This window comes from Lonchura striata, chromosome 5, assembly GCF_046129695.1.
Source record: "Lonchura striata isolate bLonStr1 chromosome 5, bLonStr1.mat, whole genome shotgun sequence".
Classification (NCBI taxonomy): domain Eukaryota; kingdom Metazoa; phylum Chordata; class Aves; order Passeriformes; family Estrildidae; genus Lonchura; species Lonchura striata.
In genome coordinates this window covers 38,566,365-38,593,413 of record NC_134607.1, presented here as the reverse complement: position 1 = coordinate 38,593,413, position 27,049 = coordinate 38,566,365, and the positions used below count along the sequence as shown (strand labels likewise).

The following is a 27,049-nucleotide window of genomic DNA, read 5'->3' as shown; positions in this document are numbered from 1 at the left end:
GAACTGGAATTCATTGAGAGTAACCATAATAAATCCATATCTTAGAGGGCATCAGTGTTTTCAGAAGAGCTGTTGAGTGAAATGGACACAGGGTCAAAGTGTCTTGCTGAGGCTCCCAGGATGCAGTGAGTCTTCTTTCCTTCTAAAAACATTCAGGTCAGTATCCTCTTTTTGCAAAAGCCTCTAATAGCCCATCCCTTTGCTTGATGATGGCTGCAGTGTTTGCCAGTGCAAACTCAGCCTTTTGACTGAGCTATCATTCTCCATCATCCAGCTAACAACAGTGATTTCTATATTATAGACCCATTATTTGACACTGAAGACACCTGGTTAATACATTAGCTAAAGGGATACTGAGAATAGTGTGCTGCCTTTAGCGGGGAATATTGGGTGCTTTTGTCTTTGAAAACTCCCACTGGTCTTTCCTTTGTGAACGGCTGTAAATTGCTTACTGGAACTAAAATGACACTTTTTGCCCAATTCTTTCTTGATTTTACCCATGAGGTACATAGAACCAGTTGATTAAATCACTTGGTGCTTTTCTCTGTCTAAGACAGAACACATGAGTCTCTCAGCATATGCATTTAGGATTCTTTAAAAACAGGTGAAAGAGGAGCATTTCATACAGAGTTACCTGTTTTGTATCCTTTTTTGGAAAGGCATTAACATACTTTAAGACAGACCTTTTTTTAACTTTGCTAAAGCCATATAAAATTTAGAGGTCCAGCTTGAATTAGTAGAACAAATGTCCTCCATAGGACCTCCTTCCTAAAGAGAGAAATCAGCTGTCTTTTGGAGGTGTATTCCTCCTCTGTATTTCTGGAGCTAACTTACACTCTTAACCTAGATGGCTAATTTAACTAGTATCCCAGTTTCGAGGTTATTACACTCAGGTGAGGTAATACCCACCAAAGCCTGCAAAAACTTTCAAATCTTTTTTCTTTAAGCACCTTGTCTCTTCTGCATGACAGGTACATCATAAGGAACATCTTGACTTTAGAGAATCCAGAGATTATGATAGTGCAAAAGCAAGAAAAACAAAAGAATAATTCTGACTCCTTTTATCTCACTCCCAAACCTCCTAGTAAGCACTTGTTTGGTAGTAGGAGCCCCTTTGGATCCACTTCCATTCCTCAGACAATGGGAATGCAAAACCTGCAGTGGACATTAATCCTTTTCAGACCAGTAGAAATGGCAAAGCATTCAAATTTGCACTGAAAATTGAGATGAGGTAAAAGATGAGACATTCTGTAAATATAAACCCTTTAAAATAAAATAATACAGATGACATAAAAGTGTAAAAATTGTTACTGACATGAATAATTCACTAACTATTGAATGGTATAAGTCACCAACTAATGTGTATTATGTGCCATTTAATAGTGGATGTATCTGAAGAAATATGGAAATTGGAATACTTTAATAACTTTATATATGAAAGATGATGAGACTGCCTAAATGATTAAGAGGAAGATATGTTATAATGAACTAAAGCCACTCGAGTGTAAGGTAATTTTAATTCAAATCTCCATCTGCTTATGTATAATTAAGACTCATTTAACAAGTTAATGCCTAACAGAGAGAACTGATAAGTTTGGTATTAAAGAGCTTAAGAGAAGTAAATTAAACTGTCGAGTTTGAGGAGCTTTCATTTGAATTCCCTGTACCTAACCAAAACACATCTTCCAGGTGCGTTTCTTTACCCTGACTATGCAGCCAGGTCCCAAATTTGGGGAGAAAAAGGAGATGAAAATCATAATATCTTTGTTACGTATTCATTTTAGATATCATGTCAAGTCAGGAGTTTGGCAGCATCTTTGGTCATATGAATATTTATGCTGTTCAACCTGCTCTCCATATAGTGTCTATATACCATTAAGATACTTTTCATTCCATCATAAAAATTTATACATTGCAGAGATTGCCCATGGGGTTAAATAACTTATGAAAATAAGAGGATTGCCTTTGATGTGCAAAGAAAGTAATATTTTAATCACTGAGCACATTTTTTGTGCTATTCATTCACTTAATTTTTTCTCTCAGTCTTTCTCCAAATACCTTTCTTGCAAAGTCCAGTAGTCAAAACAGTAGCTTCAACCTTTTCATCTTTCATCATGCAATTTTAATTTTCATCTTTTGGCTTATTCTGCACTGTCAAGATGAGAGTTTCCTATATTCTCTTCATACCTAAAATTTTCTGTGCTTTCAATTTTTTTTTGTCACTGGAGCCAGACATCAGCTTTGACTTGCTCCTAGTGCTCTGGAATAAGTTAGACACTTCGGGGAATGTACTGGAAGAACAAATACCACAGTATGTCTAATGCTTATTGCAGTGCAGATGCTCCCAAGTGATGACCAAGTATTAAAGCTATGGGGTTTGATGACCAACACCCAGTCTCAGTAAATGCCTAACATAGACACTGCACTAATTGAAGTTTACTGTTTTGTTCCTAGACCAGAAAGACTTTAACAGCATTCTGGTTTAGTATCAGTCTGAATGCAGAAAAAACAAGGACTGAATTGCTTAAAATTCATTAAAGAGTAGAACCAATGTCTTACTTCTCAAATTGAGTTTTGAGCATTGGAGGTCGTTAAAGTTCAACAGCAAGTGAAAGATCTCTTTATATATATATCCACAGATTAACACAATTTAGTGTTTGTAGCTTGTCTCTCCACTATAAGAGCATTAGGGTTAATATGCATTTTTGTATGTCTATCTCACAAGTAAGTGAGCATATGTTTTAAAGTTCTTCATTTCCTCCTTTCTTGTACTGAGCCATCACCAAAAACATTTGCAGCACTCCAGTAGAATGAACGTCAAGGGGCATAGGAAATGTGCCAAATTAATCAAACCACCTAAATTGACTACAGATGAAACCTTACAGTTATAGTCAGAAAAAGGTCTCAATTGGTGTTGATAAGCTGATCTATGAGAAAAAAAAATTGCTTCTTTTAGTGAAGCCCCCCCCTTTAACATTTATTACCTTACAAGTTGAGAGGTCTTGCTTCCAGAAGAAAGAGGAAATGAGAGGAAATAGGGGAAGGGGAAGGGGAAGGGGAAGGGCAAGGGCAAGGGCAAGGGCAAGGGCAAGGGCAAGGGGAAGGGCAAGGGGAAGGGGAAGGGGAGAGGAAAGGCACTACTGACACTACAGCAAGATTAACAACATCTGAAAACCTGGGCAAAATCTATACAAGTTTTTTAAATGCAGCAACTGCCATCCAAGTATGTGAAATGCTCACATTTAAACAGAGAAACATGTTTCAGAGCAAAGGCATTTAAAGATAATAAAACCTGCTCATGATCCCTCTGCAATATTCTTTCTCCCCCTTCAGGTATTAGCCAACTGGCCTCTCTGAGAGTAACACCACTAGGTTTCTGATAGCTGCTCTGTGTGGCTGTAGCCAAATGCCAGCTCCCATAACCTTCATTTTATCCTCATTCCTGAAGAGCATTTAATACTCTGAAAAAGCAGTGGGTGCATAAAATGGATATTAATAGAACACTTAGCACATATATGCTTGTTATCAGCAGCTTAAAGGTTAAGAACCTGGGGTTATTCCAGCTTTGAACCAGGAAATATTTTAGCATCAATGCCACGTCATGAAAAAAAAGGGCGCTATTCTGTAATTTGTACCAAGAGGTACAAATAGATATTAGTTAAACAAAAACAAATTTAAAAAGTCAGGCATCATGAAAGAAATGAATATTTAAATCCCTGTGAGTTCAGAAAGTGTAATGCTAAAGTTGTTGTATCATGTCTTGTAAGGTCCTTGTTTGGTCTCACAGGGCAATGTATCAAGCACAGATTAGATTCCATATCTGATTGCTTGTGTTCAATTCAAATAATGTTACCATTAACATGATTATATCTTTCTTTAAAAAATAAATTTAATGCAGGTTTAGTTTATTGTCATGATCATATTCTTTTCCCTTTTAGGATACTTGCATTGAGAGGATGATTCAGGGATCCCACAAGTTTTAACCTTACCTATAGTGAACAGTGCCGATAAATCAGTTGGCAATCACTTGTCAAGAGGAACAAGGCTTTTTACAAGGCCATTTTGTTGGCTTCATAGGAAAAATTGCCTCCCACTGGTCTCAGCTGGGTACCAGTGTTGGGGGAAAGATGAGTGGGATATTAACTCCTTTCCAAGCAGTGATGTGGCCATGGTAACATATCCATGCAGCTACCCTTCCCTGACTTTTGCACTTTATCTCAGAGCAATCCTGCTAAACAAGATCTGGTCTTGTTCCAGCTGGAAAGCAGTTTTATGTTCCTTCATATGAAAAGAGTTCTCAACAGACAAAGTTTTTAAAGATTTATGACAACATAAAAAGCATTTTGTTCTTTCCCTTTTAATTTGCCTTAGTGCTAAAATGTTATTTTCCTCAGTAAAAATAACAACATTTTGAAAAAAATATATGCAGGAATAAACTACATGTGGGATGTCAGCACTGGCTTCACCAATGCAAAATTGCTGGAATGAGAGTGTGCAATGCTGAGTCCCGCCCTGCAGAGAAACCAGCTGAGAGCAGTGAAGAGTAAAACACTCACCTGCCATTCAGCCCCTGCACACCAGCACCCTGGGCAGACTCGCAGCCCTGCTCTGGGGCTGCGCAGTTATCTTCATGCTAGCAGCAATGATCAAGGCATTTCATCAGGCAGGAATGGATACTTCTCCCCAAAGCTGCCCATAGAAAAAGGAAAATGACACTTAATAACTGTATTTTAGAAAAAAGGAGAGAAAACTGTGGGCTGCTGGAATTAGGATTAGGTAGGGACATGGTATTTCAGCAGGTGAAGTAGAAAGAGAAGGTAGCTGGGCTCTGGCAGGCATGTGCTGAGCTAGAAATCACGTCATGTGTGCTACCAACAAGTATCTCTGTATCAGCTCTTGGTTGTCTCTTTTGTCTTACTAGATTTCGACTGATCTTCCTAGAATTGGAAATATTTCCATTTACAGCCTATTAGTACACTATAAATATTGTTAATTCTTTATTTTTTTTTCTAGTTACTATCTATTGCTTAGCTTCTCTCCTCCCCTCCACTTGGACTCCCCACCCCACCACCTTCCAGTTAAGATTTTTCCCTAAGTAGACATGGATTTTCCCAGTTTTATTTCTCAGTGATGAAATAATGATATCACATTTTCTGAAGATTCATATTGTTCTATGAAAATGCATGTCACACTAGCTTGATGGGACTTCTGAGTCATGATTTAATAATGGGAGAAAATCAGTAAGTACTGTGTCTAAGGTAAAGACTTAAGAGCAGCCATTGTCTTGAGCTGATAGCAGGTGAACTCAGATTAGGAAATAAACCAGTGTTTACGTGTGATTACTGGAATGAGGGAAACAGCCAAACTTCTGGGCTGTGATGTCTCCAGAAGAATGTGTACCTTCCTGAATGACTTAGGTTGGTCGAAGAAAATTCCTAGGCTCTCCTAGTATCAGCCCCTTGAATGCAATACTACATGACCCTATGATCCATTCTGGTCAGAAATCCCACACTTTTATTAATTTAAAAGAAAACAGTGAAGGTGTTTCTCATTGAGCCTGAACAGCTGTATGTTTAGTGAGGATTTTATGTGATGTCTCCCTGGGTTTTGAAGAGAGAATTTTCTGATTATCAGACTGTGAACTGTCAGTGGCATAATTTTCCTAAGCACTTGGAGAGCAGTGGTTTTATGGTATTTATATGCTTGGAGATGCAAAGAGCACTGCCAATATCAAATAATGTCAAAAGTGTTTAAAAACAAATTAATGACTCCCAGAATTTGTAGTTTGGACATACCATTATGTGCCTTCTGCAACTTTCCTTTTAAAGCCTGATGCCAAGTGACTTCAGAACCTAATCCTGCACATCAGTTAGGAACATCTGTGAGTCAAGCACAGGGACAATAAAAATGGAGCTATTAGGCCATTTCTTCAACCCCACAGACTGCCCAAGACTAGTCATTTCAGCTTGCACTAACTCGCTGGACTGCCAGCAGCAGCAGCACCAGGACCTCAGAAGATGCCCCAGTGGCAGCAGAGGTGCATCTGCTGCATGGAGAGTCAGGGAGTCCTACCAAGCACCCAGACAGCTAGTTGTCAATTCTCCTGAGCTCCAGACAGCTCCCACTGAGGCTCTTTTAAATTACTTGGATGCTCCTCAACAATAATTTTACACCCTTAACTCAATTAGTTGCTTTTCATTCTCTGTTTTTCCTTAACACAAGTTCTATGAAAATGTCACTGCTGGTTTTTCTTGCATGAGATTTGGCTCAAAGTTAGGCATATGCTGTGTTCATGTTTTGTATGTGTAGAAGAAATAGCAAGCTCAGCCAGGGAGAGGACTCATGGCAGTTACCTAACATCTTACAGCAAAGAAATACATCAATGAATCATTTAATTAACCAATAATAGCAGGTAAGGAAAAGCTAGAAAGACCCACTCATTTTATGTGTTCTTCAAAATTAAAAACTAATTCATAAGAAATATTCTATGGAATTGTGTCCTTTGTTCTTGAAATCTCTATATGCTGTAAATACCATGCACAGTGAAACAGCTTACACTTAAAGGCAAATTCTCAATCTAAATAAAACAATTCTTGGCTTTTTTTTTTTTTTCTTAAAGATAAGCAATAATTTATTTCTCTTTCATCTTCACAATTATCACATACTGCGCAGCTACAAGACCAATGCCACTACATAACACAGGAGAATTGCTCATCTACACTTTACTTGGACAAATACAATTACAATTTACAGATTAAATGTACTGTAAAATATGCAGTTGGAAAAATGTCATTCTTATCTATATGATGGGATGTGGCATATGCTTTATGAACAGATTCAATGTAAGATGTAAAACTTTAAAACTTGTTAAGCCAAAGATACAGTATAAAGCATTTTGGTTTGGTATTGTATTGTTACTAAAGTAGAAAAAGCAAAATTAGAAATAAATTCAGATCTTAAGTTACAGGATATGCGTTAGGTTAAGAAATTTTTTGCTTCACTTTTCTATTTTTTTTTACAAATGAATAATATGAATATATTGCAGGATAAAGAAAGACTGCCAGATAAAGAAGGTACTGTTATATGAAAAACAAATGAAAAATACCAGGTCATTTTGCTTACAAAAAGATCAAACTATAAACAGTCACAAAATATATAAAAATGCCACATTGAACGAGGCAATTGTACTCTACCTAAACTGGTAGTATACTCTCTGTTAGAAGTTGTATTCATACAGTAGTAACTGATAAAAAGGCATTGTGCACTCTTGTGCCGTCTGGGGATTTAGCACCGTGTGTCATCAGTTCTTGTATTGTCATCCAGTTGTCCAAGATTTTCTTGTTTCTCTTTTTCATCATCTTTTTGTGACTCAGTTCAATTATGTTGATTTCTTTCTTGCCCTCGCTGCCACTCTGTGGACTTTCCTTAAGACACTCCAGCCTGCTCCTCATCATGAACTCCCGCCGCCTCCTCTGCTCCTTAGCGCGCACCAAATGCTGCTTCCGCTCTTCTTTGCTCCAGTAGCGACCCATCTTCATCTCACTCATCGTATCATCATCTGTTGTCATCCCACTGCGCTCCTCTTTAATTTTTAAGGCACGTTCCTTCAGGATTCTGTCTCGAACTGGTCTCTTTGTAATGTACCTTGTCCCATCACTCCTTATTTTCACTTTCCATTCCATCTTGGGCTCCGCACACTTCTGCGAGTCTTTGCACATGCTCACCAGGCTGAGCTGGCTCTGGGCGTACTCCACAGCAGATTTCTGCTGGATCAGTTGCATATAACTTTGATAATGCTTTGCATGAGCAGGGATGTTCCCGTACCTGTAAGAAGAACTGTGATATGGAGACAAATAGGGAATGTGCTCACTGCTTTGCCTTTCCTGGTCTGTGAATTTGCTGCTTTCTGATGCCAGTACTGCATTCTCAGCAGCACTGTTTTGCTCAGTGGGTTTGGTTTTGGCTGAGGTTGTCTCCCTGTTGTTTTGTCCTGAGGATGACTGATTAGCGACAATTGTGGTTCTCAGGTTTTTCCTGTTGGTTATGCTGATCATCCTGTGGAGAGAGTTATCAGGGGATCGCTCCACAGTCAGCGGAGTGCTCCTGCAGCTTTCAGCAGTGTTGTAAGCACTGGAACTGTCCTTGTCAGACTTCTCAGGGTGCTCCATGATGTCATCCAGTTTGCCTCTTTGTACGTCTGTGCTGGTATTATAATTCCTGAAACTTTCCTCATGTAAAGCCCAAATGTCTCCATACTGATCTCTCACCTTTTGGAGCCTGTGAGCTTGCATAATATTCTGGCATTCGAGTTCAATGTTCCTCAGTTCCTCATTGAGTAGCTGCAGCTCATGCTTCACTCCATCTTGCTCTCTTCTGTTGCATTCTATCATGCTGCTTGAGTAATAAAGATCATACTCCCCGTGGTTTCGAATCTTGCACTTAAGTTCCAACAGCTGCCGAAACCTTTCACATTCCTCCTCTGGGTTTCCTATGAAATCAGATTCAATGTATTCCCCAGACACCAAGCTTTCATTGCACTGGAGCTCAACACTGCCTAATGTGTCCTGGCTATGGCCCAGGTCCCGTTTGCTCTGCAGGGTAGCACTGTTCTGCTCCTCAGTTGCATTTTCTTGCTCTGAGCTCTCATCGTTTCGGAGACTTTCATCTGTAGGCCCTACCCCACTGTCCTTCTCATGATTGTTGGATGATGAGGTTGCAGTGTCTGTAGTGCCATCTTCCTCTTCATGTTTCTTTGGCTAAAAAAATGAGTAAACCAAAATTATCATCAAATGCAGATCATATTATAGGAGAATTACTTTCCAGTGTGATCTGATTTAAGCTCAATTAAAACCGATCACTAAACAGCAGTCCTACTGCTCTTTTAAACATTTTTGAGAGTCATGCTGTGATTTCCATACTAAGCAATGTAAGTGAATTACAGTACTAGTGACATAGCTTCTAAAGTCTGGAAAGAAATATTTCCCTCTCTAAGTCATCTCTTTGCAATGCTTAAAGATAACCATCACCAGATGGTGAGCTGGTTTTGATTCTGGATTATGGCCAGAAACTGGTGGAGCTGAAATTTTCTCAAGCTTGAGAGAAATCTTCAGAACTGGTATCACATCAAAGAAACAGAGCAAGCAGCCAATGAAGCAATGGCTAATACAACTTAACAGGGTGCAAAAAGACTACTGTTTATTTTTTTAAACAGTAAAATTTTGTTTACTCCATTACACCCTCCATGGCCTTCTCCTACACTTCTTGTGTTCTGTAGCCTTTTTCTGAAAAAGTGTTAATTTTGGATTATAGGATTTTGCTCAGAAAGAGCTCAGTCCATTTCATCCCTAGAAACTCTTTTCGAAAACTCATTTATTTCCATTTTTAGAGTTTATGTTCCTCAAAAATAAAAACAGTCTTTCATTAAGTGCAGAACAACACTGAATGCTTTGCCATGGATATAATATCAAGCTTTTTGATTGCTGATTAGCACTCCACTCTTTGTACCTCACCTATTTATATTCTCAACCTATTTATAGTCCATAATGTGAGATAACACCTCTCTGAAGAGACAGACACTTAAATTTTTAAACCAGATAAACAAAGAATCATGCAGAGTGCAATTTATATGACCAAGTACCTAACTACACACAGTACCAACCAAACATCATGTCTGTTTTAGGAGGTATAGTTGCATAATTCTGTATAATGACTGTAATAATCAGGAGAGAAAAAAGGTATAGTGCACCTAGTGAAAGGAAACAAACTTAAAGAGGCCACTGTCATAATTCCCTTTTTATCTACTTTGACGAAAAGTAAAAAAGGATGAAAATGTGTCTCCTATGTCATCCCTTCTCCTCTCTTCATGTGCTCATGATCACATGCCCTTCATCTGGTTTCATTTCTTCAACTGTTACCAAAAAAATAATGGCTTACTGTCAGAAAAACAAAAATAACCTCCACCCCCAATTCAGTGTAAGAGTGGAATAAAGCAAATACTGAAAGGAGCACAGGAGAATTTGGTGTCTGTGACAAACCAGTTAAAAATTTCTGAAAAGATGCCTTAGGAGATTTAGGTTTAATTTAGTATCCTTCTAGTACACCTCCTCCAGGTGAGTGCTGCTACTCTGTTCCCTTCTCTCACCTGCTTTGGAGCTGCTGCAGCTTGTCTTGACCTCCTCTGCCCCCAAACCTTTCAGCAGAGAAGTGACTCCAACCTGGGCAGCTTACACTTCATCCCAGCCACTGCAATGCACAATCCATATTTCTCATTGCTCTGGAAAATATTTAAACTACTGACAGGAGGGAGAACAGCTCCACCAGACAACAGGAGGACAGTGCTGCAGAGCAGTCAGGAATCTGGGTGCCTATTGCAAAGGCAGGCTCCATTCACATGACCAAACAAGGATGGTCAGGATCTGCTATTCAGGAGTGATATAATTTGCATCCATATGACTAAAACTCCAAAGAGGGTGATTTATGTGTTAGCACAGCTACACAGCTTACAGGAGCAGAGCTTCATGATACTTCCTCTGATGTCTTCTGCATGGCACTACAGCACCCAAAACATATATTTGAGCACTTCTGAAAAAAAAACACTTAATGAGGCTATTTGTATAGGTGTTGAGAAGAGATTTTACAGTTGAGGTCCATGCAATCAGCACTTTGAGAACTGGTAGCTCTTGTTTTCCACACCACTTTTATCAATAATTTAAGCTTTGCTTCTTCAACTTCCACTTGATTTATAATGACTAAATATAATACTCTGCCATCTACTTAAGTTACATTCTCTGGATTTAGCATGCATACACAAAAGACGTAAACAAAGCAAAGCCTTTTAAGTCAAGTAGAAACCAGATGAATGGGATTGATCTGATGAAATATAAGTGTCTATAGTATAGGCATCTCAATGTCAGAAAGTGACTTTGGGTTCCCTTAGTTAAAAACAAGTGCCTATACAATCAGATTCTTCTCAAACTAAAGCAGACATCCATATCACATTAAATTTTTCCCCAGTATGTGGATACTTACAGCTAACTCAATTAAGAAAATGGAAAGTAATACAGATATTTATTGTACTGCATGTTTTTGAGATATATTCTATTTTAAAAATCCATTGTCTCTCAAGTAAGGTAGCCCCTGGCATTTTTGTCCTGGATATTTCATGCTTGCCAGAGCTCCTAAACATGTTCAGACTGAGCAGTCTTTTACAGCATGAGATAATTTAAATTTTATTTTGAAAGATAAACAAGCCTAATTACACATTAGGTCTCTTCTGAAAAACAAGATAGAATCCACAATTTTCAGTGTGTTGCTTTTTTTGGTGTTATCTATTATCTATTTCAAACAAAGTGCTTGTTTTCAAACATACATTGTCAATCTCTTCTACAATTACTTCTCTTTGAAATACCAAAGGGCTCCTTAGGCCTCATCTTTGCAGTGAAAACTCAGATAATGAGAAGGCAAACCCAGCGGTGCGTACAATCAAGCAATAAATGAACCTCAAAAGATTCTGCATTTCAGCTCCAGCAAGAATTCCTGCCTATAAAATGGCTAATCTTGCAGGAATTCAGGCACTGTTCTATTATTTTACAATTTATAATGTATATTGGGACTCAAAACCCAGACTGCTACTAAAGTCTGAATGCAATATGATTCAGCTGAAGGCTCTAACAAACACAGCTGGGCTCTCTGGTCAGTCTTTGACAGTGAGAGGGAGACATGTCACAGGGAGAGAAATCTCCAGTGGCAGGCTAACCATGAGGTACTCAAACCATGAGGGAAATTTTGGATTTATTTCAGTGGTTCACTAAAAGGGAAAATGCTCTTCTGCTAACAATGCTTGTCTTTTAAAACAGGCTTCTTTCAAAAAAAAGGATTTCTCCCCAGATATTTTCTCTGTATTTCAGCTTTGAATGAACTAGAATAATTCTTTTTATCCAATTCTTTCTTCTTCTTCTTAAAAGGTTCTGATATATTGCACGATACCAATAAGAATTTCTGCATGGCAAATGTATGGCAGTCTTCTGAAAATTATCTCTGCTGCACAATGAACCATGATGTTGTAAAGGGAAAGGAACACAATGAGTTATAAAAAATGGAGAATTACATATTTCCTTGAGGCTTTTTGGACTATTCCATACAGAGAAGATACAATTCTTGATTGAATTCTACAGAGTATGTCAAAAACATACAGAAAAGACATAACTATCTACTTGACTCTTCTATTACAAACTGTACCAAATTTTTTTTTGTGACAGCTCACATTAAATGTTAAAATGGCATTCTGTAAAACAGACTTGTATTTGGAAGGATATTCTGATAGAGAGTGTGTTCATTCCTGCAGCTCTCGAGATTCATGATGACATGATGAATTATGATTCATCATAAGCCATAGCACTAAGTTTTTGTCCACAAAAATCAAGGCTGGTCTCCATGGCCAACTGGGGAGCTTGAAGATACTCAGACTGGCCACTGGCAGCTGCAATGAGAGTGGTTTCATAGCTCCAATGGATGGTGTGATTCCCCTCAGGAAACTACTAGATTTCCCAGCCTAACAAGGAGTAAAGAACCAGTTTTCTGACTTGATGAGTCACTACATAGAGTCTAGAGAGACAGCAGCTGTCACAAATTACTGATGCCCCATTACACACCAAGCTGCATTTGCTTGATTCGATTACTCATCAGAAGGGCAAAGAAATGTCTGGCTGTCCTAGAATTACTTCAAGCAATGCAATGTCAGATACTGACAGATCACAAGTGACCACAATTTTTTTTCAGTGTAATGTTCTTTATAAAATCTCAATGTGGAAAAAAAATATGCTTGGCAAAAGATTCCAACAGGGAATAAACAAATTCAATGGGTTCTGTGAAAGCACATCACACAATATCACTGTTTACTCATTAACACTATCCACAACCCAAATTCAGTGAAAAAGCCAAAGCTTGACAAAAACTTTGCAGTGGAAGGTCACAATGGTAAGTGATTTCAGAGGTCCCAACATGTAATGTGAGTGCCTAGTATGAGCTGATAGATAGACTTGTTCAAGAATTTCTACCAGAACTGGATGTTTGTGTGAAAAAGCCACCATGAAAATGAAAATATTTTGCAAGGAGCAAGTGGTTTTTCTGACAAGAAATATTTGGTATCTAAGATAAAATTTTGGTTAAAACAATATTCAAGATGCCATATATCAGCTGAAAGTAGCTAGCAGTGCAGCAGCTAGCACATTTAACCTGGGAAACTGAGGCTTGGTTCACTGCCTGGAAAGAAGAGTCGCAACTAAAAGGCTGGTAAAAATCCTGTTGCAAGGCTCCCTTCCCCCCAGCCCTGGAGTTATTCCACTTTGTGTAAATAATTAAATGCCTATAAGATAAAATATTTGTAATCTGGGCTGTCATTTTTCAGAGAGTTTACTTAATTATTCTGTCAGTGTCTCTAGCCCAATGAATATTTCAATGATATACAGGGAAGAGCTATACTATAAACTATTACCTACTCACTGACCCAGTGTCAAGGCTGAAGGGGAGGTCAGGAAGAAATAGACTAAACACACATTCAGACCCTACAATGTGGACCAAGCATTGAGGCATCTGAAATCAAAGAAGCTCCTTGGTTTCCAGAAAAGAGAAAGCTCTCATAGTCTTTCTCCCTCTCTTCACTTCAAAGAAAAATGCCATAGGCTCTCTTTCTGAACAATTCAGAATGGGGAAAAAATTTTAGTCACAAAGTCCTGTGGGTAGAAAACCAGCTTCTTCCCAGCTGCATAAATCCAGAAGCCAGGAGAAGCTGAATTTTATTTCTTTGGCTCTACACAGGTGTGCATACTGGCAGATAATCTGATCCAGGAGTGGGTACTTATACCTTTCACAACATCTGAGAAGACCACTTGCTGAAACTATAGGGTATGTTTGCCACAGTCACACAGCCTACAGAACATATGGGCAGGTAAAAGTCAGGATAGTAGAAAGCTGAGACTATGCTAACAATAGCTTATTTGTCTCCATTAACAAAACAAATGCTGAGCTGTGCGCTGTCGGTGTAAGAGAAATACACTCACATTAACAAAACACCTGTTGTTTATTTAAACACATCTTCCATCTTGTTTTGCAAGCTCTGGTGCAAGGCTAGCTCATACATTGCATGCACACAGCAAGAGGGGCACCTAGCTCAGCTCAGAGCTCTAGGTGCTACACTGATATTCACAGATTCACAGAATATTCTGAGTTGGAAAGCATCCCGAAAGGATCATCAAGTCCAGCTCTGAAGTTAAATACCCCGTAAGGGGATTGAACCTATGACCTTGGTGTTATTAACACCAGTTTAACGAAAACTAACGTGACATTTTACATCATAAATCCCAAACACTTCAGAAATAAGAAAGGAAAGCAATATTATTCTGAGAGTTCAGAGAAATGGAGAATTCTGCACTTATCACACCCTATTAAATATTTGTTAGCTTGATGTAATGGGCCTAAGCATGTATTGTTCTCTTTTTCCTTACATACTGTGTGCCAGAGATCACAGCATTTATAGAGAGAACTCTGTCAAAATCTTTGACTGCATTTTACAGCACACTGTTTCATTCTCTATTAATAAAAAATTATACTTAGAAAAATTTCATATTATATGTTTAGTAGTGGTCGTACCTGCTCCACCTCATTGGCTGTGTACTGCATCGCTTCATTATGCTGCTCTTCCAACATTTCCAAGTTTAACTCCTCTAAGAATTCATTCCTTTCATCATCCAGCCACCCTTCCTCCAGCTGCAAAGAATACATCAGCATGTTATTTTATGTTAGCAAGGACACATGTTAAAATAGAGTAAACCCAAATGGCAATGCTTGACTAGTTCTTTTTATTCTAATGATTCTCTTCAGAAAGCCAGACAGTAGGAGTTCAAGTTCACGTCTCAAAAAAAAAAAAAAAAAAAAAAAAAATTAAAAAAAAAAATAGAAAAGAAAAAGGATAAAAAGATGAGATTCATGTCTTTTATCCTTTCGTAAAACAGTATGACTGATTTTTTCTCATAATGAAGGAGACAGCACAGCACAGACATTATTTCCTTTCAAAAGGTATGAAAGGCACAGCACATAATCCTGAAACTGTCATGTTCATTACTACTGAGAGACCCTGCACGGCAAGAATGGCAATGCTACTAATAGGGCCAGGAGGCAACTGGGCTCTTGTCTCTAACAACCTCCATTCCAGCCTGCTGCCACCACCTTAATGGAAACCTTATGCTGTGTTTCTGTCACTATCTTTCCATTGATCTTCCAGGTAAACAAATAAACAGAACAGGGTGATAGAAAGATGAGGTAACTTGAAGGGAAGCAATTTTAGTTCTCCCCGTGTGTCTGGAAGCAAAGTTTATCTGTTTGCTTGGTTTTTTTTCCCCAAGTGTAAAATACTACATTGATATTTGGTGAACACAGTGTTGCAAAAGGACAGGAGGGGCTGCTATGTTTTCTGTCAAGTACGTATCTCTTCTTGAACCCATTTCACACCCTTCACGTCTTTCGAAACTGATAAAACAGGCACCCTGGCCTAAAACACTGCTCTTTCCATTTTGTTCATTATGCTCCTGCAATCCTTTGCCAGATGGCACACTGCATCAAAAAGAAAAACACTGGTCAGTAGCACTCTTGGCTATAATGACAGGATTGGAGCAGAAGGATACACTTATTGTTTCGTCATTGATGAAGGAACCACAGGATGATGGTGACAAAAATATGCTGAAAGGAAAAGCCTCAAAATAAGACAATTACAAGAATACCAAGTACTTTTGTTGTCCCAGGACAGCAAGAGGGATGTAGCACTGGCCAACACCTAGAGCAGAATTACCACTGCCTCAAAGCCAGGATATGTCTGGTCACAGATGTCAGTCAGAAAAGTTACACTAAATCAGTAGCAGTAGCAGTAGTAGTAGTAGTAGTTCAATGCTACACATGATGCTGATGCTGTGTAGTATTTCTAATGGAATATTGGCAGAACTTCACAGTTTCCTTAACAAACTATGATGTGGTTTTGCCCATGTCAATGAATTCTTTCCTATTATAAACAAGCATTTCATCATTTCCCTGGGTAAAGCCAGCCACCTATGGTTTGGGATTAGGAGGAGACTTTTTTCCTTGAGGACACATAATTTTTATGTGTGTCCTCAATGGGACTTTCAAACAGTTCTGTGAAACATGTGGTAGTTTTGTTTACTTGTCTTGTTTACTTTTTTCCCCCCAAGGAAAGCATGAGTACATACTTCTTCTGCTGTAAAGGAAATAGTCTAATTCACCTCATGTGAGAAAATTGCAGAGATTAACAAATTTGGAGGATGAAAGATGAATCTCACTTGGACAAATCTGCTGATTTGATTGTGGCATACACAGTATATAGCTAATAAAAATGCTTATGTTATGTTACAGCTTTTAGAAGAAAACTAATTTGTGCCTTAGCATACACGTGCACTACATACACACTGTGTACATATTCACATATGAGAATGCATGTGTGTAGTGTGGTCCTCTGGTGCTCTGCTTCAAAACTTCATTATTCACTGCACAAATATGTGGTCAGAGGGGTTTTCTTCCCTTTTACTGAGGGAATGTGCTCAGCAATCACCCTTCAAGGCTGCAATACTGCCATTACCATTTTCTATCTAGAAATGAAAGCCTGCTTAATCCTGATGTTTTTTACCAAGTCAAAGCAATACAACCAGCAGAAATCAGTTGACAGCCTGATCTCTGATCTACTTGGGCTTTTTCATCAGATTTGTATGAGTATGTTCTTAAAACACATAAACTAAACAAAAAAATCCAGCACCAAAGGACCAAACCTAAACAAAACCACACATTTTTTGTAAGGCGTATTCATGTGGGAAGTTACATTGGTACACATAAGTAACTCTCACACTAATCTTATCATATTGACTCTTTATTTCATGTTGACCTGTCTAAACAAACACAGAGACTGAACTTTCTCTGGGCATGTAATTTTTGTAAGTGGATGAGTCTCTATTCCCTAGAGAAAAACAGAATCCTGATGAAAAACAGTTGAAATAATATTGAAAAATCTCTTTCAAAATTTCAGCAACTGAGGACTATAATTTTGCAGTATAAAGTGAGGCACACCTATTTTTGCTGTTCTTTGTCACTGGGTTTATAAGAATTGTTTAGCTTAATGAAAAACATAAAGGATATGAATGCTGACATTGTGACTCTTTTATAACTACAGTATTTAAGCAGAGATTCCAAGTGGCACTGAATCACACTTAATTTAATTTATACAGAATATGCAGCTAGTGAGACTGAAAATATCAGAACAATAGCATGAGAGACAAATGGCAACTTAACCAACTCTGAACTGTTCAGATAGAACTGTGAGAATATAATGTCCTTTTGCTTTGCAAAGGCCTACAAATAGAATATAAAGGCAGGAAAAACAGCAGTCTTCTACCACTCTACCTCTTCTTTATCTGATAATCAACCTAACATCTGTCCCCTGCAATGATATTAAAAATTCTTGACACAGCAAGATTCTTGGTATTGGCACAATTTTATTTTTAAAATCATAAAAATGTTTCTAAAAGCTTTTTAAAAGTTGCCTCCCAAAATGCAGGCACGCTTTTGTGACCAAGGTGCTGTTAAAACAATTATATTGCCATTTGCTGAATAGGACTGTATAGAAAGTCCCATAATTTCTACACACATTAATAGTTTACATGCCTGGTTATAACCACATAGCATAAAACAACCCCTCAGAAATGACAAGCTACCGCATTTTGTAAGTTCATATAAATTATCAACTTCATATAAAAGATAAAACTGATAAACGTTAAGTATGGGAAATTTATCCCTTGAACAAAGCAGAATCCTTTAATGAGTAAATGCATAGTTTTCAAGTTCTACTTTATTTTTTACTAATATCATATTGGTGCTGCCATCTTTATTTATATACCTGCTCACTCTGTTGGAAAAGACCTTGTTTAGTTTGGGGAAAACATACTCTAGTAATATCATATTCTTTGTTGGATAAAAAAAGAGCAAAGCTCTGCAATTAACTGTTTGCTCCTTTTGTCAGTAACTTTGGCATTCCTATTTCTTGGCAGTCCATTACTTACAGTGACAGCAAGTGCATGGTATAACCCAGGTTCTGACTCAGTGCATCTCTTTAGTCTAACCTGCATCTCCGGCCTCGCGACCAGCAACACAATTTTCCTGCATTCTTCGCTGGAGAGCAATGCCACTGCCTCTTCCCTGTTCTGGACATCTTGGCCATTTATCTAGGAAACAAATGAAAGTGGCACATTAGTTTCTATTTCCACAAAGCAACACACAATAAAAGGCAGATATCAGCTCATTTGTGCTGAATGTATGGACAATGAAAATTGCACAACGGGCTCATCTTCAGCCCCTCAGTGATAAGTGCCTTCCCTCAATTATGCGCTTACTGTAAGAGCTGTATTGATCGTTGAAGGATGGTGGACATCAGAGGAAGCAGTTATGTTCATAAATGTCCAACCTGCGCCCTGGCAACATACATCTAGCAACACAATTAACCAGCCCCTGACAGGTGACGTTCATCTTTCTCCGTTCAGAGTAATGGAAGTGTCACTCTGAGATAATAGTGCTGGTGGAAGAAGACTGGTAATGCTACAGCTGAAATCAGTCACACTGAATGCTGGTAGAGAGCCAATTAGAGAGCTACAGTATTATCTCTCACCAGGCAATACTTTCGGGCCACTGCTTGTTGCTGCTCCATTTAATCATTTCATATTTGTGCGGACAGCTTAGTAGCTGGTACCACACAAAACATATGTATCCCCCTTACAAGGGGATAATCAAAATAAAAGCGGTTCTTCAATGAAACTCGTCTTTTCTTGCTACCTTTCTCCTATCCTGTAACCCAAATAAAACAACAACATCCATGACTATATGGTAAAATGCAATTTTCATTGTCCAAAAACCATTTATGAAGGAATCAAAGAGAAATCATATTTCCCATAAGAATTCAGTTTTGTCTGATTCACAGCACAAGAAGTGGATTATTCTAATTGTGGCAAGAAAACCTCCAAAATTTGATCTATTTCAAAAAGAGTGAAAACAAAACTGGATGGTAGAAATACCTGAATATTTTTGGTGGAAAAAAAAAAAATCTTCTAATGGTTCCATTTCAAAGTAGCAGTTATAATTTAATTTCCATTTCAAGTCCATTTCATCTTGTAGTTGAAAATCAAAGAGAAAGTTGCATTTTTGTACATATGTTTGGCCTGAAAGCCCTGATTCAAAAACATAGCTTTAATTCATATTCAAGAAAATCCCTGATCACCTAACTGGCAGTGAGTGAAATGTCTGAGACTCTTCAAAGCTTACATACTGGGATAGCTGTGGTCTGTCGGAGTCCAGGTAACACAGAGCTGCCCCAAGGTGAAAAGCAGAGATGCAGCCACAGAGAGGCTCAGGAGCAGATTTGCAGCCTGTACAAAATGCCCCCAGTATCTCCTATCAGCTGAGTAACTGCTTGCCATGGACCCCAGAGGAGGCAGCTGGGCTGTCCCCACACTACCTGAAGGTGGCCACCCCATCCCAGCTGCACTATCATGGGGAAAGAGTAGACTTCAGCCTGCCCCATGGATTGTGCTTAGCCTGCTGGTTCACAGCTAAAACCAGCAGAAGTTCAGGCAACTATCAGAAGGACTGCCCTCTTAAAACTTTCCCTTGACAATGTAACATTTAATTTAAAGTACTCAGGCAGTTTTCAGATGCTTAGACTGAAGGTTAGTAGTTTCTGAGAATGAAAAGGGGCAGTTATAGCCTCCAAAACCAGATGAAACCTCCTGTCATTTTGTGAGGAATACACATGACAGCATTCCCCCCATAGCCTTAACCAATGCTGCCTGCCACCCACAGGAAAATGCCCAAGGATCTGTATCTCTCCCAGCCTCAGTGTAATCCGTCCATAATGGCACCGTCACCTTCTATTTCTCTGAGCTATCTCATCAATAAGTGGAGATAGAGGGTCAATGTGTTTTCAGATATGAAAGTAAACCCCACATAACTCTCCGGGTGTTAACTTTAATGATAAAATTCATAGCAATATATCAGCACTGACATTAAAGTAATGCTCCAGTCCACAAGAGGATGGCAGAATTATCTATGTTTTCTCTCACCCCTGGAGTCTTTACTCAAAATTGAAATGAATTGAATTTCATTAGGTACTGGAGAACATTTGCCTGAAATGCTGTTGGCTGTCCACCCAGAAATTTTACAAAACAAGGAAAGAAGTGGAAAATGGATCTACTCTCTCTTTCCTTATTTTGACACACATAGAGTAGGAATGAAAAGTTGTTTCTACTTGGTTGAATAAAAAAGGGGTGTTTTTCTGATTTTTGGAAGTTAAAAATACCGCTATTTCTTCAGTAGGTATGTCACGTAAAAACATGGAAGGCAGGGCCCTAACTTTTCCTCTCCTGCATGCAGCCCATGGAATGGTCCTTTCACCCCAAGTCCTGCTGAGGACATCACTGCCCTCATGGCATCTGTGCTTTCTGGTGGAGAACATCATCCTGTGAATGTTTTCACAATCCCAGCCACACAGATAAAAAACCAGCAGGCCTCAAGTGAGCCATGACATTAAAATCTAATTTATTATTTCTTCTCTAGAAAATGGACCGCTTTGGTAAGCCAGCTAATAAGCACTGTTGTTTTGATAGACTCCCAAAGCTAATTTAAGCTGTACCAGGATAAGAGATACAGGTTTCAGCAAAGATATTTCCTGCAGAAATGAAAATATTGGAAGGAAGGAACAGACTGGTCCTGTGAAAACCTGAAAGCTCATCTGCTTAAATTAATAAAGGGCAATTATGGAACATGTTACAGAAAACCAACCTGTCATCACCAGGAGTTTCTTTTGGGGCTTCAGTGAAAAAAAGGCAAAAATACAAGGCAAATCAACTTGCAATAATACAGCAAAAAAATTCCAGTCAAGTGATTTTTGGTAGCTGTTTCATGATTTTGCACAGTGGTGAAAAATGCACTACCCACTGCTGATTGGAAATGGAAACCCCCTGCCATTCTCACTGTTCCCCTCACTGTACAGGTACACTGCCCTGGGCAGCAGCCACCCACACCCACCTATGCTGTAACACACAAACCTATCTTTGGGGTAGCTCTTTAAGCAAGTGGATCAACAGAAACAAAGGGAGAAAAAAAAGCCAAGGTGGTGGATTAGAAAATAATTCAGAAAAGCAATGTATTATTGGGGGAGGAAAGAAAATATTAACAAAAACCTAATGAACCCCCTCCTTAACTACGTTCAAGATCATCCTTCTCTAAACAACACATTTTTTTTTTTGTGTGAAAACTCTTATTATCTATGCTTACCATAAAGAGATTTACCCAAATTTATGCAATTGGTTAATGATCAGCATGTATCTGACACTTATATTTATGTCTGTAGGATCCTGTTTAGAATTTGACACTGAGATGAACATAGTGGAAATGAGATTTTCTAATAAATATGGAAAAAAAAAATACATGGGATGTAAGTGCATGAGCCAGAACGAGTTTGTCAGTCTCATTTTTCAGTACACACACTCTAGCTCCCAGCTATTGTGTTAAAAAACAGACAGACATGGATTTTCTCATCGATCACAGTAACAAAGAGAACTATCTTCCCTCATTAACAGTGCACAGAGAAGATGGCACGGCATGTTTGTCTGAAGAAAGAGTTTAAGGAAAAATCTCTTGTCACATACTTGCAAAATACGGTCTCCTTCACGGATCCGTCCATCTCTGGCAGCAATGCTGTTTGGATCAACCTGCATAGGACAACACCAATAAATGAACATGAAAAGACTTTTATGGGAAATCTTAACAGCTGCACGATTGCAAGAGTTGAAAAATTAGAATTTTTAAACAGTACAGAGGCAATATGAAGTTTCCTTTAGAGTCACAGAAATGAAGCACTTCTTTAAATTATTGTATACGAGCTTTTTTCATATAAAAGCTTCAAGACAGAAAGAGTTGGGAGCATATGATTTTCAAATTAATACTTTACTTTGACACTGTCAGGCATTAACCTTCAGCTGTCAGAGCATTAAAAAATTAATGAGACACCCTTTTCTCTGGAAGTTCACTATGGACTGAGAAGCTTCTGCAGCAGTTGACACTTTTATACAAATGGGCCTGTCTTTGGGCATGATTCTTTTTCTTCCATGGAAACATTTACTATTAAATTACTGTCTTAGTAATCAATCTGTTCACAAGGAAACATCAAAAAAACCCAAACGATCCATATTTTATAGATCACTCACAGGTCCTGTAAATCATGCCTAGTCTGAACCAGTTAATTTTAAGTTAATTTAACCTAAACAGATATTTAGGACTCCAGGGATAGTTTATTAAAGACACTACAGCTCATCCCTGAGCAATGGCCTACTGTTTCTTGCAAGGCAATTCAATCTATCACCTTTCACTTGATGGTTATCTTAAAGAATTTATTTTGCCTCATCATAACATAGGTTCTTTTTTCAAACCAAAAATTTGAGTTGAGCATTTAGTTTGCAGGATACATCCTCTACATCTCTACATCCTCTACATGATAGATATTATTTTCTTCTTGTGCATTACATAGGAAAAAAACCAATGAATCTGAAGTCCTTAACAAGGACAAAAGATAATATCAATACATTCACTTTCAAAGGTCTGAGAAAATTTTATCATGTAGGATAAACAGAACATTTCAGATATAATCCTGAAATGTACCAAGCGATTCCTGAACAGAGTTTAACAGCACATCTTATACAACTGGTGGAAGATATATTCTTAGGTAATTTATATTAATTCCTCATTCTTTTTCCAAGGCTGTGCTTTTCAGCTTATTTAACATTGCTACCAGCCTCTTTATGTGCAATCCTGCCTTCATCCCATTCACTGATACACAGGAGAATTCTGTCTTTTCTGATCCTCTCCATCCATGAGCTTCACTAAGAATTTAGAATCACAGAATCTCCCAAGTTGGAATGGACCTATAAGGACCCCATTAAGACCAACAACCTACTCCTCACAGGATTACCTAAAACAAAACCATATGACTAAAAGTTTTGTCTAGATGCTCCTTTAATTCTGACAGGCTTGGTGCTGTGACAACATCCTGGACAGCCTTTAATGAAGAAACTTTCTCTGATGTTGAAATTTGGTTCAACATGTCAAAAAAGTGACAAATTGGGATCCCAGTTCATACAAAACAATCAGCAGTGACCTTGGACTCAGAAGAATTCTGTTTTACCCAGAAAAACAAACCTCTTTGAATAACTGGAGACTCAAAGGGAGATGTGTTCTTGGAAGTGTTGTGGACTGACCTTGTGAAATGCTAACAATCTGTGCTGGGTCCTACATTTTCTGAGTGAAGACAATGAAAACCTGAGGATTCATCCTACTTCAGTATTTAGAATTATCTATTTTGGTTTTCTAACATATTAATCTCTAAAGCCACTCTCTCCATCTGTCTTTGGTATGCCTGTGCGTAGCACAACTGTATCAAACACAAAAATAATACAATAATGATTGACCACTGTTAGGATTACTGAGGCTGTGGCAGAGGGAGAATGCAAGCAGGGTTGTGGAGAAGGCACTTTTCTTCCCAAAAGCTCTGCCTGATCTCCATCATAAGGGCACATTTTTTTCAAAATTCAGACTGCTTTACTAAATAATATTGCAGTTAAAAGCACTTATACTAAAGAAGCCCACTAGTAATTATTACTCTGCTTGGGCAACATGATTTGAACTGATAATCTCAATTAATTGAGAGTGACATGGGCTGGTTGATGGCCAACACTTCTGCACTCCTGTCTAAGAGTACTTGCATGTTCATTCCTGGGCATGTGCAGCCCTCCATGAACATCTCGCATGCTCCTCCCCAGTGTCACGTCCTTACCTCACTGACATAGATTCCCGTGTCCTCCTCATCATCGGTTCTGTAACAGACAGTCAGCCCCAGCTTCTCCTGGCTGCCAATGCGGCACAGCTCCACCTCCTGCAAGAAAATTTACAGGCTTTTGTGGTGGCTCTTGCCAAGGGTGGAAAGAACTGCACAGCACAAGGGAGCACCAAGCTGCTGAGATATTCATGCTGTATGACCTACTCATCCTGGTCAATCTTAAGACACAATGTCATGGGTGGACCTTTACGGGAGAAAATATTCTGTGAATTAAGAAGGAAATCCCAGTACAATGCAGGTTCAAGCAATATAGGAACTGGTAAGAAGTGCCAAACTTTGAGAAATATAGCTGTACATTGATTTTGCATGTCTTTGACTTTTGGGTAATAGAAGCTGACTTACAGTAGATTACATAGGCTTTCTAGTCACATCACACCAACTGATTTATAGCATGTAAGATAGACTGGACACCATCAATCAATCCATTGCACAAGTGTCACTCCCTTCTGACAGCAATCCAAGCCATAAAGCAGAAGTACAGGCTTCCATTAATGGCATAATTCCTTCCCTGGCCAAGGTAACGGTGCTTCATTGCAGAAGCTGTTAGATAATAGAAAGATGCTTCAAGAAATCTCCTGTGAGACTAAACAGCCGTGGCATCTTCCTCAATTGTCAGATGATGCAGAAAACATATTTTTAGTGCCAGATGTCCCAGCAGTGGCATCTCATGAAAAGTGCAAGTTTTTGGGCAGATGGTAGAGTGATAACTACTACATACACCAATCTGAGTTAAGCGTCTTTAGGGTTTCATAGGGAAACCATTCACAAAAATGCAAAGCTGCACTTGGTTTGAACATTGTGGAACAAATAATTGTAATAAAGTAGGATGAACCCAATAACACAGAGTATTAGCTTGGTTTCAAGTAGGAAACTTTAGTTGATATTTGTATGTAAAGGGAGTCTTCAGGACACATTTGGACCCTGACAGCTTCTGCTTCTGTAGCTATGCAATAAAAGAAGAGAGACTAACCTTTGCTTCAGTTCTCAGCTACAGAGTTCTCTGTGATACAAAGCCTGTTCCCCCCCATTCCCAGAGATGTCATACAGACTAATCCACAAATAGGCATTGGGTGCACAGCAGTGAGGACTCCTGAGTCAAGCAAGTTGTGGGGCCTAGGTGTCAAAGAAGCACAACTTACAGAAAAACTTGTACTTCACACACCTGGGTTAGCCAACAAGCCTCGTGACATTTTCATTTCAGCTGAACAAAGTGCACTACTGTGGCTTGCTTCCCCTGTGGCTTGCTTCCCTGCTCCCTCACAAGAACTCAAACCTACACAGGTTCACTACCTGCACAAACCCTAGAAGCTTCTCTCTGGAATTTGGACATTCATTGTCTTCATGAAAACAAAGAAAATGTAGAAAAAACTCATAAAACCTGTATGGCATATGGCAGGAGTTTTACACATAGATATGGCAAGAGCTTTACACAGAGTGGTAAAGAGTGGAATTATTCACCAGTACATGTTATACATTGGGGTTGAAGGAAGAAACACAGAAGCATGTTTTATTAGGAAAGGGAATTACAGTGACCTGATTTTGGCATTGGGAGCAAAAGGATGTGTACTGGAGGGCAGCCTATTCAAAACCCATAGTAATTGATGCCTCCAGAGGGAAAGACCACTTGACTAGAACTGTAATATTAGGGAGAAATTACAGTAACAAAATGGCTTCAATTACAGCAACAAGGTATACTTTTAAGGAATAAAGAAGTTTGTGGTCCCTTGGAGGCCTATAAGGAAACCTAAATACACCATAAAGGACCAAAACTGGGACCTTTAAATCAAGGCAAACAGGGATCTGTGCAAAAGCTGAAATCCATTAACTTTCATTGTCCTGCTGGCACAACCTCTTGTATCCCCAAGTTGAAGGGGCCCCAAAGGACTGCTCTGAACACAGTTTCTTCAGATGTGAATGACCTTAAATTCTCGTGGATGATTTGACTCAAAATACTGCCAGAAAATTGTACCAACATTTCAGGCTGCAAACAAACTGATTTCTCTTAGTGTGCTGGCTCAATGAGCAGAAAAAATTAACCATTTAGGGCATGAATGAGCAAAGAAAATGAGGATGAGCTGAGAGGCTTCATGCTGTGTGTAGAAGAGATTTACCAAAACCACCTCAGGGAACCAACTGATGACAAATATCAGTGATTAACATCCTCTGGCTGGGCTGCAATAGCCCTGGCTGAACATGGTACTCGAGCTACCATGGCTTTCACTTCTCTGCCCAGGAGCAGATCTGACAGCTGAGATTAGTATTTGGTAGTCTTGGACTATCTGTTTCCTAAATGACTATATGGGGTGTAGTCTGATGACTGCACATGGCTGTGGCTGCTTAGAAGCTGTAGATACCTACAACTGAGATCCTGGCACTTAGTATTAAAGTCTCCAACAACCATTTTGTGTTTTTCAGTCTAGATGCAAATACATACTCAAGTAATATCACATTCAGCATGAGGGAGAAGGTGGGTAAGGTCTGTTGCTTTGAACTGGAAATCATTCCAGATAACTGCCTTTTGCCCATGGCACATCTGCACTACTAACCTCATGGCATCTCTTTTTTTACAGGAAACACAATACATCCTGGTCACAAGCAAACAAACCAGAGTTTAAAAATATTTTTGGAAAATTTAAAAACACTTTGCATGAAATAGTAAATTATCTCTCAGAGCAAAAGCCCAAAAATCTTATCTCTAAGAGCAGCAAGTGAAGCACTAGAGAACCTGGAGTATCACAGTCAAATACATTTGACATAGTATTTTGCAGCAGATGCTTTATAATTTTGCGAAGTTTTTCACCTCACAACTGGTATTTAACAGAAGAAACAGTAGGTTTGGCAGCAGTAATGAATTTGTAAGGACATGATTTCCTTCTCTGAAATCTTTTTTGATATATATATATGCACGCATGTGTGCGCGCGCACACACACGCACAAAAAGCTTTCTCTTTGGCTTTTATCTGTGTGTATGTAGGGACTGAAGTGCCAGCCTTCAAAACTCAGCATTTTCAAAATCTATGAGAAATAATATTTGGACATTCATGAATAAGTGCTGGCAGG

The 27,049-nt window shown here is 38.7% G+C and overlaps 1 protein-coding gene across 3 annotated transcripts in view; it reads right to left on the bottom strand.

Moving 5' to 3' along the window:
• Window positions 1-6,608: 6,608 nt before the first annotated feature.
• Window positions 6,609-27,049, bottom strand: part of PDZRN4 (PDZ domain containing ring finger 4) — a 228,406-nt gene continuing 207,965 nt past the window's right edge. For all 3 annotated transcript variants that reach the window (XM_021545292.2, XM_021545294.2, XM_021545293.2), the window contains 5 exons: window positions 23,927-24,025; window positions 21,747-21,809; window positions 18,171-18,272; window positions 14,647-14,763; window positions 6,609-8,756 (listed from right to left, as the gene is read on the bottom strand). In XM_021545292.2, the coding sequence (XP_021400967.2) occupies window positions 7,230-8,756; window positions 14,647-14,763; window positions 18,171-18,272; window positions 21,747-21,809; window positions 23,927-24,025 (1,908 nt within the window). In that variant the 3' untranslated portion in view covers window positions 6,609-7,229. The remainder of the gene's footprint in view (window positions 8,757-14,646; window positions 14,764-18,170; window positions 18,273-21,746; window positions 21,810-23,926; window positions 24,026-27,049) is intronic.